Source organism: Pararge aegeria, chromosome 13 (assembly GCF_905163445.1).
Source record: "Pararge aegeria chromosome 13, ilParAegt1.1, whole genome shotgun sequence".
NCBI classification, from domain to species: Eukaryota; Metazoa; Arthropoda; class Insecta; order Lepidoptera; family Nymphalidae; genus Pararge; species Pararge aegeria.
The window spans coordinates 14,086,388-14,105,065 of record NC_053192.1 but is presented as its reverse complement, the minus strand read 5'-3'; the positions used below and the strand labels follow the sequence as shown (position 1 = coordinate 14,105,065).

The following is an 18,678-nucleotide window of genomic DNA, read 5'->3' as shown; positions in this document are numbered from 1 at the left end:
CGATAGTTTAAGAAATTGGAAATGATTAAAATTTTACAAATATACTCTACTCGTTACTACTCTGTAATGTAACATCGCCAACAGCGCTTATAGCTCTGAACACAAATTTGGTTTCACAGTGTAATGTTTTTTAGAGACAACAAGATTTATGATTTTTTTTGTATGAAATTAATTAATACTTACTGAATTTCGAAAAGTCGTAAAACGGAAGTTGTTTGTTTGAATGATAGAAACTACAAGTTCGAAAGCTATTTTGGTATTTTTTTGTTCAACCCTACAAAAGAGCTAATCTTGGATAAGAAAGAGAAGAATTATTTCTTATAAAAATTATACCTTGACTACAACCCCACCTGATGGTATGCTATGATGCAGACTAAAATGGTAGCGGGCTTATAGGGGTCATATCGTTGAAACACCATACCAGAACTGTAAATCGCTTGGCTAAACGTTTTATCGATAGAGTTGATACTAACCAATGTCGAAGCCTCCCACCAGACTCCCAAAGAAAATTTTGATACTATGATTTCCCTATATATATGACTATGGTGGGAATAATAAACATGCTCACCGTCGAGTTCGACATGGAGATCAGCGTAAGTGTGTCCATCCCAGGGGCTTGCGATGAGCTTGACCAAGTAGGCGCAGCCGGGCTTGACCGCACAGCCGTCAGCGTCGGGGCTGGGGTATGATGGGATTACGCTCCAGAGTGAATCCTGATAGAATAAAAAATATTTTTAAAAAAGCAGTCTTAAAATCTAGAAATATTGCGAAAACAGTTCTAATTTTAAACCTGTCAGTTTAGTTTTTCTTAGCGATTCGAGTACAAAAGTCTGTGGTACGTTGCAACTTAATTTTTCAAATTGCAAATTCCTGACAGATTGTTTATGCCGCTTTTAAGAGCACGCAAAAGTATAACGCGGCTATCTCTTGCGGTTTAAAATGTTTGTATAATGTAAAGAATCACTGCTAAGAATTTATACAATATCCGTTATCTCAGTTACCCTTTCCTTTTGTTTGAAAACGTTGAAGGAAAACATCGTGAGGAGTTAAATATACTACAACAATACACACATCGCCATCTAGCCCCAAAGTAAGCGTAGCTTGTGTTATGGGTACTAAGATGACTGATGAATATTTTTATGAATAATATACATAAATACTTATAATAAACAGATAAACACCCAGACACTGAAAAACATTCATGCTCATCACACAAACATTTTCCAGTTGTGGGAATCAAACCCACAGTCTTGACCTAGAAAGCAGGGTCGCTGCCCAATGCGCTTATCGTTCGTCAGATTAATTAATTAATTAGGCTTTAATTTTGGTTCTATGTTGCCTGACTCTTTTAGTGTGTTGATTACGTGTGTACAATTAGATGTTTAAATATATCTATTTATAAATGCCTTTATGGTCCAGTAGTAAATATGTTTCTACTACAGATCACGAGGCCTTGGTTGATGGTGAAATAAACAATAATAAACAAGTGAAGGAGACCGGAGGTAGACTCACCCCTGGAATGTTGGACTCATAGCAGAAGTTCAGTAAGCGGCAGTCTAATGTATTTGAGGCGCTGTGGACCTCCAGAGAATAAGCTTGCACTGTAGGGCCTGTAACAATGCATTTGATTTTTAACCGTGCAGTATTGAATCCAATTTTATAATAAAGTCAAAGTCAAAGTCAAAAATATCTTTATTCAAGTAGGGGCCCATAGGTGCCACTTTTGATGCGCACATAAGAAATACACGTTAGTGAGATGCTGGCGATAAGCACATTCGTAAACTTAAAACTAAAGCTACGAGGGTTCCAAACGCGTCCTGGTCTAAGCAGAAGCCCACAACAAACTTAGCCGGGTATTTTTTTTTTGTTATCACCATCTCACAATGTCATTTTAATGAGCAACCTGGTTAGAGCAATAATTTACACCCAAGCTTTTTTATCCTACTAAAAACACGTCAAGTCAAACTTATTTAGATGCCATGAATTTTTGGATGCGAAGTTCAGGTGATAAAAAAATATAAAAAAATATTAGGAGATATTACTTAAAAAGTTAAAATTTTGTATTAAACGTAAGCTTATAGAAAAGTCCTATTATAGCATAAAGGACTACACGACTGAGGAGACGGGCGAGTGATGCGACGCGGTGGGTCGTGGAATGAAAATTTGTATTGGATAATTTATTTATCAAAAGTTGTGTGAGCCTACGAAGTCGCGAGAAACCGCTACTTTCATCATATACATTTTTATTCTAAATACATACGTCGTTTCAGCTACGCAAATATTAGAAGAAAGATATTCTTTTTCGGGATAATCTTGCCTTCGTAGGTACACTTATTAACTTCGTAACTTTTTATTTCGTTTGTCTTACTTTCCTAATACAATAAAGAGAATAGGCAAACACAAGGGTGGGTTGTTTTTTAGTTTTTTTTTCTTTGCTTAGAAGCAACTTAGTCTTTAGCTATTGGTGAAATTGTCGTTTCTAAGTTTGTACTAAATATTATTGGAATCGTAGTTATTTTTAATGACATTGACGGACGAAGAAGATGGCTAAGTTGGAAACCATAGCAGCAGATTAGAGCAAGCACGCAACGCCTCTTCTAGACTGAAAAGAGTTCTCTGTGGCCGAAACCTAAGCATTGCTCTTCGAACACGCATAGCGCGGTGTTATGTGTTCTCTGTACTCCTATATGGCGTAGAAGCTTGGACTCTAACAGAGACCATGTCCAGGAAACTCGAAGCGTTCGAGATGTGGGTGTACAGACGTATGTTAAAAATATCTTGGACAGATCGTGTACGGAATAGCACTGTATTGCAGAGAATGTGTAAGGTTCCAGAGGTACTCTTAACAATTAAAAAAAGAAAATTAGAATATTTTGGTCATGTGATGCGGAACACCAAAAAGTATGAACTTCTTCAGCATATCGTACAAGGTAAAATGGCAGGCAGAAGATATATAATATATAATATCATGGCTCAAAAATCTACGACAATGGTTTGGAAAGAGCACCAAATCATTATTTAGAGCAGCGGCGTCAAAGGTAGAGATAGCCCTAATGATTGCCAACCTTCGTAAGGAGACGGCACCCTAAGAAAAAGCCTTTCAACATAGCAACACTGTATAGAGCATGCAAGTAACACGTCCTGCAACGTGTGTTCCTGTATCCATCAACTTGGCGTAGGTGTTTAGTCTCATGTGCCTGTAACTACACCTGCAACCACGCCCTTCATACCGGAACACACAGCATTGCAATAATACTGCTTAGCGGAATAAATAAATATGTGGTAGAGTCACAACAAACACACTGACTTGACGTGTTAAAAGTGGGTATACTTCAAATAAATGAATTTAGATTTTTCCGTAGTACTTCCGCAGACAAATTCTGTCGCAAAAAGCTGTACTACTAATTTATACAGCATATTTTAACTGTGTAGTAAATGTTATTATTTTGCCATGACGATTATTTAACATTTGACAAATTTTATTTAAATTTAAATAATACCTCAAGGCTCCGCGTAGCATCGCTCTCCTGCGAGATTACTACGTTTGTTTGGCTCCCTAATAAATACGCTATACCATTCTCGAGAATTGCGCTATCGAATGCAAATACCTTTTTTTTCATTGCATTGCACATCCACAACGTTCGATTCTAACAAAAAAAAAATGCATCCCTTATTGAACCACTTTAGGAACAGATTTTTTTATATAATAAAACTAGTGTGTACATTTTTTAATTGTGTGTAATATCAATTGTTATCGATATTAAAAATTTCATGCAAACTTTCATCCCCTATCTAACCCCAAAATTAGAAAAAGTTATGCTGTAAAGCTTTAGGCTATAAAATGCAAAATGATTTTTATTTGGACTGGTCGTTCCAGAGATTTGAGCGTTTAAACAAATAAAATACTTTGCTGATTTGTTGTTTTATACTCACTTGAAGGTGGATCCCAAGAGACGTTGAAGGAAAGCTCATGGTCTGAACCAGCAAGGGGTAGAGGTGTCACTTTCAATCCTTGAGGTTGTGCCGCGAACTGAACCGCATTGATTGGAGGGTTATCTGTTGGATTATCCTGAAACAATTGAAATTAACGCTCTAATTTCTAGATTATCTGTTGCCTGTCCTGCAGGCCGATTCTCATTTTATTTGACACCAAATTTTCAAAACCGATTAGAAGTGTGGGCTAATAACTGCTGTAGCTCTAACACTTTGGCCCGCTACCTGTAGCTTCACAATATATATTTATAATAATATAGTATTTGTAAGAACATATTAGTCTTTATTAACAAAAAGGATATGGATATAAACAGTCGAACTACCAATGCATAAATTTAAAGAATATGTTAAAACACATATATTACAGCAGGGTTACTATACAATTGATAAATTTCTTAATGACGAGGTTGCTTGGAAGCATCTGGCTCCGCTTTCATCTCTCACAAGATAGAAAAATGAATGTTAAAAAGTAAAATTTAATTTGTTGATGTTGGAAAGAGTAACTGCTGAGTTTCTTGCCGGCTTCTTCTCGGTAGAATCTGCCTTCCGAACCGGTGGTAGAGTCACTACAAACAGATAGACTTGACGTTTCAAAAGTGCTTATACTAGGCCTACTTGAAATAAATGAATTTTGAATTTTACCATCTAACACATAGTGGAACAAAGAAAAACACACACCTCAACTCCTCACTTTCTACTATAGAGGTCACCCGCTGCATTTATTGCCAAGCGCTTTATTTTATTACTAGTGGACCCTCGCGACTTCGTCCGCGAAAGAGTTAACTTCAAAAAATATATGTTGTCGCGGACTGTTTTATAGAACTGTAAAGAAACAATTCCGATATACTTTACTACATATTTCCGTCGTTCACGTATCGAACGCATCGGAGTCCCTCAAAAAGGATACTTTTTGCAACATTCACAACAGTTTTTGCAACATTTCTCATTAATGATAGTAGCCATTGATCGTAGCGTGATGTTATATAGATAAATTAATTGATACTTCCTTTCTAAAAAATAATACCGGTAACTGTGTTTCCTGCCACGTATAATTTAAGTACCTTCAAGGCTAGAGTGAATAGGCTTTTTCTAGGCAAGCGTGCTCCAACCTAGACCTCATCATTGCTTTCTAACGGGCATGATTGTCGTCAAACGCTGGCCTATCGTTAATAAAAAAAAAAAAAAAAAAATCGAATTCGAAACAGCATTTTCTGAGAATAGCGGGTTTAACCAAACAAAATCATAAGCTTTATAATATTACAACTATGCCGATCCAAAAAACCGCGTCAATCTAAAACTCCGTTGCGCGGATTTTGAAAGACAAATGCGCAAAAAATAGCGATGCTATCCTGTAGGAGCCGTTTGATTTTCCGGGATAAAATGAAGCCTATGAGCTATTCCAGACAATACTTATTGTATGCCTCTGCCAAATTTCAGCCAAATCCGTTCATTCGTTGTGGTATTAAAGCAGAAGTCGGATCGGATTTTTTTTTTTAAATTAATAACAATGCTTAAGAATAAATTAAAAAACACTATTAAAAATTTATAAAAAAAAAAACTTCCAACCTCCACTTGCGGGGCTTTTGAATGCCCAAGCAACCGGTGGTCAGGGCTCCAGAGTGAGAAACCTCCTCACAATACGCGCCGTTTCAAGGACTACTGCCTTCTGTATCCGACCCTTGATCCAACAACCAAGCGAAAGCTTCTTGAGATGTTGGTCGAAGCTTTTCGCGAGAAGACCATTGACTGAGACGACGATCGGAACAACAACGGTCGACTCAACACTCCACATGGCGGTAATCTCGTGAGCAAGGTCCAAGTATTTAGATACTTTTTCCTTTTCAGCTTTCACCAGATTATCGTCATGTGGAATAGTTATGTCAACAATTATTGCACGGCGCACTGATCGATCGACTAGCACTATATCAGGTCTATTAGCTGTAATATACCTGTCAGTGATAATCGTTCGATCCCAGTAGAGCAATGCACTGCTATTTTCAAGAACTGACGCCGGGTCGTACCTATAGTAAGGCATATCAAAATCGATAAGGCCAAACCGAAGAGCAAGTTGTTGATGAACTATCCTGGCTACTTGATTATGTCTGTGCAAGTATTCGCCGTTAGCAAGATGAGCACACCCGGAAACTATATTTATTATTATTTATTTTATACAATATAATAATGGCTTCAGAGTATTGTTGGGGCTGCCCCGCTTCTGCAGTGCATCAAAAATGTTTGCGGAGAATCACGTTGATGACTTCTACGCAATCGTGTGCGCGGAAAATACGCGGAAGCTCAAACAATATTTTGAAAATATTAACCAAAAAATGGGAAAATCCCTTTAGATAGGACATTCCGAATTATTAATTACTAGTTGTACCCTGCCACGCTTCGCTGTGGCACATTTTTATGGAATGGTTGAGAAATGAGAAACAAAACAAAGAACACATCGCTTTCGGCAGATGGCGCGGTCACTGGTAAATCGATCGTTAAAACAAACTGTAGTTGCGCGGTCGCGGATATGTGACTGATGCAAAAAATAGATAAAAACAATCCTTGATGTGGATTATATATCATGCTAAAATTTCAGCTCGATCGGTGCAAAACATTTTGACTTTTTGAAGTGTACACAAACCCACCTTAACATATTTATATATATAGATTTATAGGTTTGGCCAATTTTAATTTATAATATAGTAAATAAGATAATTGTTATAGTTGTAGCTATGGATTTTTATCTGAATTTTAACGTTATTATTAATTATTAAAAAAAAAATGCGAGTAAGGAATAGCCAATGCCCACCTCCGTGCTATGAAACCGTCGCTACTGATTAATATCATAAGCACGTGATAATTATTATCGTAGAATCCCTTCAAAGAGTGTTGGAGCAACGCGGAGGTAGCATTCTACGTGGCATAAGAGGTACTCGAAGGTCATTAGGTGGGAAGCAAGAATATAAATTAGGAATAAAATGAAATCCCAAACATATTTAATACGTTACGATACACCCAAGTAAATACGTTACTTGAAATTGTAAATTTAAAGCTAAACTGAGAGATATTCGATATTATAGAGATGAGGATCATCTATTATGCATGGTATCCTAGTACCCCTTTTTGAATATTGGATAGGCGTTACTTTGCGTTAATCCATGTTATATTATGAAAATAAAGCTTAATTTGCTATACTCCGCGAAAAGCAGGAGAATCTGTATGGTGTAATTTAATTTTTCTTTAATCCTAAACTAGGGTGTGGAGTAACCCTAGTTTCGCTCTGAAACTGGAGCATCCTCAGGAGATGTTGACTTTACAATGCTATGCAAAGCAAATTAAGCTTAATTTTCCTAATATATCCTACAACCCCATGCCAATAGACCTTGTACATTTCATATTTACGGAGGTAATCCAACTAATATATTAAAAACGTATCTCTAATTTTCTAAATCTACCTCTCTCTCTTTCTAAATCTTCTTTTTGACCTAAAGTCAAAGAAAATATAACCGAAAGGAGCTTCAATCTGATACGACGGGCAATATTTGTTAGGTTCTGTGTATTAACCAATAAATTAATGATAAAGGTAACGGACAAAGGGTTTGAATTAATGTATGAGTCTGATAAAGGCAGACTGAAAATTGAAAGCAGATAACTTTTAGTTATTTTGTGTACTACTTGGTTTCTGACATAGGTTAACTGAATTTGGCTGAAAGTTTATACGTTGTAAGTAGTACACCAATATGCTGCTACTTGCCACATGCCATCTGCCCAGGAAGAGCTCTATCACAAAAAACAAACCTTACTACTACTAAAATACTAGTTTATAGATAAACGTTATTCAAAGTAGTTATGCAGATTATGTTAAAGGTTTGCAAAACTACAAAAAGCCCTTCAAAGTGGATATCGTTACACGGAAGATTATGTTGTTTTGCGCTAAGACCTAAAACAACAGTAAATATGTTTGCCCGAAGAATGTTTTGTTTACTTTTAACTTACACTGTTATAGCAGGTTGGTTTTGCCCTGCAGGTACTTTTTAGATACAAGCTGAGGTCGTTACTTCGGGTGGAATTTCGTGTGTACCGTAGAACACAAACCTCTTGAGAGTAGTGGTAGACTTACATGTTTATATGTATTTTTTTTTACCTTAGAAATACCTTAGAAATTAAACCTAATGCACCTTATTACAATGATTAAAAACAAGAAAAACGGAGAAACATGTATAACCTAAGAAAAACTTTCTTAAATTTATTTTTAGGGCTCACTGACCTCCTAATTGTTAAATAATTTTGGTACCATAAAACGATTCAGTCTTTTAATCAGCTACTCTTGTTAGTACTAACCTTGTCTACCTTATATTTCTAGTATTTTATTTTATTTTTAACTAAAGTATATTGTCAGTCCACCAATCTGCACTGGGCCACGGCTTTAGCCCTATCCTTCGTATTGTTGCTTTGTTAATAAGTGATGGATTTCCGCTTACAAACAGTCGGCCCACCTACCCTATTATAATATTAAGGATTACAAGAATGATAAAAAAGTTTAGGTATGAATTGCTAACCTCATAGCTAAATATTAACTCGACTGTGTGATAACAAAAAAAAAACCTGACTTAGTTTGTTGTGGGCTCTTCTTAGACCAGGGCGCGTTTGGAACCCTCCTAGCTTTAGTTTTAAGTTAACGAATGCAGTTATCACCAACATCTAACATAAGTGTTAACATGTTAAATGCAAATTTGAACGCTAATAAATGCTTGTGATAAGGTCTAAATAAATAAAATATTTTTGATTTTGCTATTAAAAATTTGGAATCGGGAATCGAACCTAATACCTCGTAATCTGTAGTCGAATGCATACCACGAGACTAACGAAGCAGAACTCTGGATATAAAAATAGATCACTTTAACGATGGAGGTCGATGGAACATTTTCCTCCGCTGTTCAATTCCGAGAAAATTATTATCGCCACGGTTCTTTTATCTACAGCTATTGTGGTCATATCGTGTAACAGCTGTGTTCTTGTCATGCCAGTTTAGTGGTAGTTAGAAAAAATAATCCCCTGGGGGGTCAGGGTAGTGGAACCTGGTGGACGACATCGTAAAAATACTAGACAGGGTTAAAAAAAATACTATAAAAGTCTCGGACTTTTGTTCTACGACCTCTTTTTTAACACTATAGTTTGTGAAATATTAATTGATAGATACTCTATTTGTTACTTCTCTGTAATGTTAGATCGGTCGTTGCCCACTGCGCCAATCGGCCATCGCTTTACACTTCACATCATTAACATATATAAAAGTAAAATAAAAACAGAAACATGAAGAAAGAAGGAGAAAACAAATTTTTCGAATTTCCGAATTAGGAAAAAAGAAGAGAAGTTTGCTGGAGGTACAAGTTTTTAAACTACACACATGCGAATAACTACATAAACTAGTTTACACAAATACATCAATAGTACATAATATAATAAATAAACATAAAAATAAACTAATATATAAAATAAATATACATACATACATATTAAAACACTTTAACATACTATAAATATTTAGTGAGAGTGAGTACATTCTATTAATAGTCGTCGACATTAGGTATAATGGGACTTAACTGTTTTTTTAAACATCGTTCACAGTGAGGTGAGGGCGTTGTTCAAAACATATACCTCTAACAAACGTATCTTATCAATTTACTTACTGTAATCAATTTACGATATTATTGTTGTTTTTACCGTTGTATCTGGTGCTATTTTTGTATCTTTCGTCATCACTAAGTGATGTCATACTGCTTAATCATCATTATCATCACCACAAACGTCCCACTGCTAGGCTCAGTAGACAGTAGGTACTCTTCTCTCATAGGAGAGTGGATTTTAGAGCCTAGACTTACGTCCTATCATCTATAAGATATCTATTATCAAAATTAAGCTTAATTTGCAATTATTCATGGTAAAGTGTTGACTTTACAATTAATAATTGTTAAGTCAACATCTCCTGAGGATGCTCCGGTTTCGGAGCGAAACGTGCGTAGAGGATATATTGCCGAAGATCTGTTTGGTGTGGAGTAAAAGGATTGAAGAAATTATAAATTACACCACACAGATTCTCCTGCTTTTCGCGGAGTATAGCAAATTAAGCTTAATTTTGATAATATATCATGGATTTCCGCAAAGTAACGCCTGCTTCTCTCCAATATATAAGATATCTGTAATAAAATAATAACTTATAATCTAACGTGTTTCTCAACACAGATTAGTAGTTTTGTAACTTTTTTTTTCGCTGATAGGTTAAGATAATTTGACTTAATAATTGCTTTCTCAAGTTAATGGTAATAGTTTGATTTTAGGGAGTTTTATGTGTTTAAAAATCAATGCGAGCTATTTTCTTGGCATACGCTATAAATTAATAAAATCAATGTAATCCAAAATCTTCAGATCAGAGAATTAATTTAGCAGAGGTTCACTAATGTACCTAGTTGTTGTATTTATAAACTAAAAGAAGTTTTTGTGGTAAAAATTACGGAAACTAAGAAATCTCACTTCAAGAATTTTATAATATTATGATTCCTTTGGTAATTGATGATATTTTTTTTTAATTCAAATTACATTACTACAAATATTTTGTTACATTATCAGCCATCCTCCTAGAAACTTTACGTTTATGGTGAGGATGGCAAGACGCAATAATATACACATATTCATAAATAGCTTAAAGATAATTGTATGTTAAATAGGTATGTTTTAAAACAATATTAGTAAATTTTCTTAAAAAGAAAAGCTTAAAAAACACAAATCAATAAAAGTATCAATCATTGATTTAACATGATACGATCTGATAATATCGATGCGCAAGTTTAGATAATTTGTTAAGCACAATCATTACAGCGAGGCTACTATACAATTGATGAATTTCTTCATGATAAGATTGCTCGGAAGTTGGGAGCATCCGGCTACGCTTTCATCTCCCTCAAGATAGAAAATTATTGTAAACTAGCTTCTTCCCGCGTTCTTCGACTGCGCTTATAACGGTTTTTTACAAGAGACCATATTACTTTCCGTCCTTTTAACTACTCATACTCAACTCAACTATACTCCGCGAAAAGCAGGAGAATCTGTGTGATGTAATTTATATTTTTGTCAATCCTTATACTCCACATCAAACAGATCTTCGGCAATATATCCTCTACGCACGTTTCACTCCGAAACCGGAGCATCCTCAGGAGATGTTGACTTAACAATTATTCATTGTAACAACACCAAACAGATCTTCGGCAATGTACGAAACGTGCGTAGAGGACGCACGGTTCGCTCCGAAACTGGAGCATCCTCAGGAGATGTTGACTTTACAATGAATAATTGTTGATCAACAATTATTCGTTTTGCTTTTCGGGGAGTAAAAGCAAATTAAGCTTCATTTTGATCGTAGATTTCCGCAAAGTAACGCCTGCTTCTATCCAATAACTCTATAATCTAAAATCTAGTAGATTGGTGCTTGTTTGGGGCGTGAAGAAAGGACAAAATAAACAAACACTCTTTCCCATTTATAATATGACTTTGGAAGTATGGATTGGTGTTCGAAAAGAGACACTGCTGACTTTATTTCCGGATTACTTTCGATAGACTCTGCCTTCCGAACCGGTAGTAGAGACATTACTAACAGACTTTTGTTTCAAAAGTGCATCTAAAGAAAAAAATAAATGAATGTAAACTCTAATAAGCTTACGGTAAACAAAAGTAAGGCTTTTAAGCTTTTGTGTACAGTAAGCTTACAGTAGTAACATATTAAATCAATGTTTATGTATATAATACAATTGTTTCTTGTTGTGGCCTAATTGTGTGGCCTAATTGTTAACATAGCTATAATAAAATAAACAGCCGAAAGTTATATGATATTGTTTTACGACTTCCCTAGCGCAGTGGTGGGCGATATTATCTTATAAGTAGGAGGTTCCGGGTTTTGTTGGACACAACAAAAATAAACTTAAAAAGTAGGATACAAACGGCGGCCTTATCGCTTAGTAGCGATCTCTTCCAGGCAACCTTAGGATTAGGAAAACCGAGGGAAACCGAGTGGTGGGGTGTATTATTATTATATACATACTCGTACTTACGAACAATTACACACTAATACTTATCAAGATTACACACATAAAATACTATTAATAATAAATATGTATAAAAAATAATAAACTAATATTTAAATATTACGACAGTGATTAACTCTTACTTACGTTTTAATACTAAAACGTAAGTAAGAGGCCTTATCGCTTAGTAGCGATCTCTTATTATATTATTGCGCCGCAGCCCTTTAGCATATAAATAACTTAACCTCAAGGGTTGTCTGGAAGAGATTGCTTTAACAATAAGACCGCCTATGAATACCAATGTTTGAGAAAATATTATTTTGCTGTATTTGTGCTATTTTTAATGTATTTGTATGCAATAAATTGCATCTCTATCTATATATTTTAGTGTAATAAAAAAAGTATATTTCTATTAATACGCAATTTATATTATACTAGCTGTTGCCCGCGACTTCGTCTGCGTTTGATTTTGTTATTTGATGTAGCATTCAATTTAGTTGTAGTTCTATAAAAAATTAAATTATTCAGTATAGCTCAGCCTTAAATGAGGGGTTTGCTGCTGTCCGCTGAGGAGTTCTTTCCTCTATCTCCAACCACATCCATCAGATCTACACAAAGTTGGGACAAAATTAAACACATATTATAACCTCTATGGTACAAAAATAATTATTTAAATCGGTTATAATTTGTCGTAGTTATGGTGTAAAATCGTCAAACACTTTCATCCCCTCTCCCAACGAGATAAAAAGTATCCTATATTACTTCTAACACTTCCAAGAATATGTGTACAAAGTTTCATGAGGAGGTAGTTTTTGCGTGAAAGCGTAAAAAACAAAATTACATTGACATTTATAATATTAGTAGGGAAGGGATAGGAATTCACTTACATCAGACCAAATATCTTGGGGTTCTAACGATACCACGCCCTCAAACTCATTCCAATCAGCATTTTGTAATCCGTAGCACATGAATTTACACATAAAACTTAAAATCATTAAACGCACACTGAATGAAGACATCGGTTTATTATTATTATCGAATGAAAAAAAACACATACGTAAACATTTTATCACATTGTTTCACTGCGCACAACAAATAATACTAACTTCTATCATTGATATACACAGTGGTTCAGTCAATCATGAGACAACATTTAATATTTATTTAACAGAAATACTTTCAACAACAATCTTTTAAATTCAACAACATTAAATATTGTTGTAATAATAAATCGAAAAATATACTCCGCGTTGATTAATGTAGAAACGAAAAACGATATGATTTTTACGCGATTTTGATTTGAAATGATAAAGGCAGTGACACACCCGTTCAAACATGTTAATAGATTTATTATTAGAATACTAGAGGTTTCCCATGATGTCCGAATAAGCGAATTCGACCCATTCAAACTTGCGTCTGCTAGTCTACGACACAATGGCGCGGCACTTTATGCATAGACAAAAGCACTGCCTACCCCAAATGTTTTTTTAACTTTAGGCCACTTTCTTGCTTTATACCCGGGTAAAAATACTTGTGCAGACTATTACTACGACCCACCAATTTGCCTTACCCATTTGTGCCATTTAAGTCTTAACATCCTAAATAATTGAGCTACCTAATGCTAAAAGTGTTGTTCAAGACATTGGCGCGTTAAAAGAAGCAAATAAACTGGTAATCTATTCAGCTTAATTTTAAGTTGTGTTCTTCTTTGATTCGAATAGTCCTAAATAAGACAAAGCATAAGAGACAGTTATTAAATTTACTGCTATAGATATTGTTATAAGTTGAACGAACATTCCGAAACTATTGAAATAGTTTGTGAAGCAATTACTCAGTATTGAATTTCATCGAGCGTACTTTATGGAGAAACGCTTAATGTGTCCACACCCTCGAGATATCTCGATATTACTTACATATTATCAGTTTTCGTATAGCGACGGCAATACAATTCTAGCCTGGCCTTTAGGTTGGACTAAAGATATGATAATGATATAATGGAGATTAGATAAATGTGCTTTTTATTTGTGCCATGGAGACATTGTTCACTGTTGACTAATAACTGGCGTTTATTTTTAACCACTACAAGTTAGCCCTTGACTGCAATCTCACTTGGTATGTGAATTGTGATGATGCAGGCTAACATGGTAAAGGGCCAACGTGTTAGGGGCATTAGTTAAATTTAGATTCTCGTACTTATTCATGGTTTGTTCAGTTAACTGTGTTAACAGTGAAACAGTGTGTTAACAGTGAAAGCCCAGAAAAGCTAACTTTAAAATATTTACGATGATCTAATAGTGGAATGCGGCCAAAATTATAAATTGCATTTTATTGGCCATAATTTGCTAAAATATTAAATTTGCAGGATTGGTTGAGAAATATTGCCAGCGACTGTTTACTCGAGACGTACTTAAGGGCTGATACTCAAGCATCTTTATATTTGACGTCACCTAGAGAATGAATGAATGAATGAATACACTTTTATTGTACACCAAAGAAAAAAAGTACAGTTACAGAGACAAAAATACATAGCAAGAGAGTACAATTTGGTGGCCTTATCACTACATAGCGATTTCTTCCAGGCAACCAATGCGTAAAAGGAAAAAACATAGAAAAGAGATAGGTGGTGCAATAAATAAGATTTAAAATTTATATTTATATATAAATAATATATATTTATATATGTATATAATTATATATATATATACAAATAAGATATAAACATACATGAAATTACTCATAATTAATGTAAACTACTAAAGATCATATACAAAATATATAAAGAATAAGAATGGAAGAATTAAGTTTTTGATAATTTAACAAGAATCACTTAGCTTTTTAATCTGTCCGCATACTACCAGTTCATAATTGTCATCATCTCTACAGTGTCTTCTACTACAGTGATAAGTGTTTGGTCCGTTGTCCACCACGCTGGCCCAGTGGGGATTGGTGGGTTCACACGCCTTGGGAACATTAATGAGAACTCTCAGGCTCTAATTACTTAAAATGCACATAACTCAGAAAAGTTACAGGGATTCGTGCTGAGATCTGATCACCTCTTCTATATTCCGCTTTGAGGGATAGTTAAAAAGTATAATTTTAATCAGTGTGATTTATTCAACGGCCGACTGGGGCAGTGGGCAGCGACCCTGCTTTCTGAGTCCAAGGCCGTGGGTTCGATTCCCACAACTGGAAAATGTTTGTGTGATTAACATTAGTGTTTTCCAGTGTCTGGGTGTTTATCTGTACATTATAAGTATTTATGTATATTATTCATAAATATATTCATCAGTAATCTTAGTACCCATAACACAAGCTACGCTTACTTTGGGGCTAGACGGCGATGTGTGTATTGTCGTAATATATTTATTTATTTATTTATTTTCCTCGTACTTATACTTGGATGGAGTTTTAAACTATCATTCATTTTCAATGTACACACAATAAACAGAAGTGTTGATAGCACAAATGTTTTTTTATTGACAAATTAACTCCCGGTTTCTGAAAGGTTGACAAATTAAACGATCAAATACCTTATCATAGTAATATTGCCAATAAACTCATGATGAGCTTTTTGAAAAAAAATTACTTTGAGATTAGCTGACTGAATGAACTGAAAATTAACTGATGCTGTCTCGAAGAGAAAAAAAAGACCTAGAGCTAGTGCCACGTGCACTTCATACATGCCAAAAAGCGCTGCCTACCCGAATTATTTTATATAACTCGTATTGGAAGGGAATTTTTCTATTTTTCCATTGAATTCTTCGATGTACCTGCCTTATGCATACCCTGGTCGAAGACCCTGTGCACGCCACTGGCTAGTGCTTATTTAGGCCATGGTAAGCCTATTAATTCGTAAAGGCCTGCTAGCCTCGTGAGCCGATGCCTATTGGGGAACATTTGAACGGTGTTTTTATAATTATTTAACCAGCGGCGACAGCCTAGTGGTTAAGGCTTCAGCCTTCCTCTCTAAGACACCGAGTTCGATACTCCGCGTCGAAAAGTTAGAGGCGTATTTGTAACTTTCAGAGTTATGTGCTTTTATTAATAATGCTACTAAATATGCCTTACATTAACGGTCAATGAAAATATCGTGAGGAAACTTGCCTGAGATTTCTCTATGCTGTTTTGAAAGGCGTAAGTCTACTAATCCACACTTGGACAGCGTGGTGGACATCACGCTTCTCATTCTGTATAAATTAATATAATAAGTATTATTAAAAAAAAAAAAATAGTCAGTCTCTCTTGCGAGATTCAGATGCCCTGCTACGTAAATTCTCTTATAATCGGTTCAGTCGATTAGTCGGTAAAAATATGCCTTTTGGATATATCCTTGTAGATATAATTCTATTTCAATGTGTGAAAGTCCCATCTTCAAAAATACAACCTCTCCGAAAATTAAGCAGAACTAATAAAGAGGAAACGTTTTTAAATGTGTAGACATACCTACAGCTCCACGGTCAGAACCTTCCACCAGACGAGCGACCGGGGAAATTATAATATTCCGAACTGCCACCGGGGATCGAGCCTGGGATCTCTCACTTAAAACCACAGTACTCACCACTCGTCAAAGAGATCGTCAAAGCTCCCCACAAAAGACATATGTCTAGCAGTGGATGTCAATCTCGAGTGGCATGCATAGAGGGTATACACAGGTGCATACCCTGTGTATACCCTCTATGATGATGTAAAACGAAGAAAATCTCCAGTACGAGTTATAAAAAATGCACAATGTTTACAGATTATTGCGTTTTATAAAAATCAGATGAGCATGAATCGTTTCAAAATGATGCAAAAGTTGCACGCTCAGATATAATTCACAAAGAAGTTAGTATCCACGTTATAAATAGATCTATTTTGCGTGGTATTCCTCGTAATGAGTGAAAAGTAATAATTTTTAAAGAGTTATCTACATGGTAAATCAAAATAATGCAAGTGGTTTGTCTTTTGGATTATGTATGTAAAACAAATTGAATTTGCATGAACGCATCATAAAATATTTAAATCGGAGAAAACGTCAAGGTTACCTATACAACTCAAATAACCTTTGTAAGTGTTGCTAATAGACCGATTTGCTAATTCGACCAGTGATCTGCGTTTTAGGAAACGGATGTTTACTTAATTGTAAAATAAAAATACACTTACCGAAATATTTATTAGTTTTGCACTTAAACGCGTTCCATGTTGTACCGTGGAATGAATCTCTTGTTGCAACGTGTGTTTCGACGTTTGTATATTTGAATTCTGCTGGACCAAACTCTTCGAATCCTGTTGGACCAACCTCTTCGAATCCTGTTGGACCGAACTCTGCTTAGTCCTATCGGGATAGACCATCAATACACCGTCTCCCATCAGAGTTGCTCCTAGCTTTTCTGTTGTTGTTCTCCCGATGTATTCCCGGATCAAAGTGTTGACCCCTGTAAAGGAGCGCTCCGACTTGGCAAACTTCCCTGGCCATATTAGCATGACGACAAACCACAGTGCTGAGTGCCAGTGCAAAATGTCCATTATGCAGCACTACATAAGGTTTGTTTCACATTCACATTTTTGCTAGTGCCACTGCATTCAAATGTCATTAAAATGAGTCTAAGAGTTAAAAACTTAGATTACACTAATTTATGTTTTTGTGTTGAAATCATAAAACATTGTTTCTAAGGTTCTTTCGCTACGGTATTTATTGGATTTTTCTATCAAGAAACACTATATCTATATCTATATGTTATTATATTATGACGAAGTTTGAAAGTCATCTCCCTCATAGGTGAGTGTTTTCTGACCCCCGACGCAAAAACTCCAACTCCAAACTCCAGTGTGTTATAATTTTGACGTGACTGTGTCTGTGTGTGTGTGTGTGTGTGTCTGTGTGTCTGTCTGTCATATTTCTAGAACGGATGAACATATTATGATTTTGTTTTTTTGTTTGAAAGGTGAATAAAATTTTAGTGTTCTTAGCTACGTTTGATGAAAATCGGTCCAAGAAGGCCGCCATAAAATAGCACATCACATATTATTCACAACTCCCACTTTGACAAATTTAAAATCCAAGATGGCCGCCCCACAAAATAGCGATTTTTTTTTCATAACTTCCTCCGTATGGGCATCAAATGAAAGGGCTTGACTAGTAGAATAGTGTAGACAATATTGAAAGTTGGGGGTTTTTTAATTCAATAAATTTAAATTCAGTAGTATTAAAGCTATTTAATAATTTGTAGCAGAGCTCGTCCAGGGAAGTACTACCGCCATGCGTATTTCTTCTATAATAATAATAATAATAAATGCACTATTATTATTATTATTATTATTATAATATATGCTATTTATTTTGAAGCACCATTTACCTTAATGTACAATGTGTAAATGAAAACCGAAATTATACTTCAGTGGCTTTAGAGGTAGGTACATTATTCTGTAGAGGTACATATATCCGTAGAAACGAAATGCTTATAGATTTTGAGTAAACCATTGCCATTGTTTTAATTGAAAGAAATTAGATATAGCCCTGACATCACATGCAAAAGTAAAATCTAGTACTATGCGCGTGTCGGTCTTTTATCTTCAATAGGGTTGTCAATAAGTAAACGCTTGTATGGAAAAATAAATATGCTTCTTCTGATTTAAT

The 18,678-nt window shown here is 35.2% G+C and overlaps 1 protein-coding gene across 1 annotated transcript in view; it reads right to left on the bottom strand.

Moving 5' to 3' along the window:
• The window catches only part of LOC120628814 (fibroblast growth factor receptor 3-like), a 133,698-nt gene extending 120,668 nt beyond the window's left edge, over nucleotides 1–13,030 (bottom strand). The window contains exons 1-4 of the mRNA XM_039897438.1: nucleotides 12,950–13,030; nucleotides 3,934–4,069; nucleotides 1,513–1,610; nucleotides 569–713 (exon numbers count right to left, since the gene is read on the bottom strand). Of these exons, the coding sequence (XP_039753372.1) occupies nucleotides 569–713; nucleotides 1,513–1,610; nucleotides 3,934–4,069; nucleotides 12,950–13,030 (460 nt within the window). The remainder of the gene's footprint in view (nucleotides 1–568; nucleotides 714–1,512; nucleotides 1,611–3,933; nucleotides 4,070–12,949) is intronic.
• Nucleotides 13,031–18,678: the final 5,648 nt, after the last annotated feature.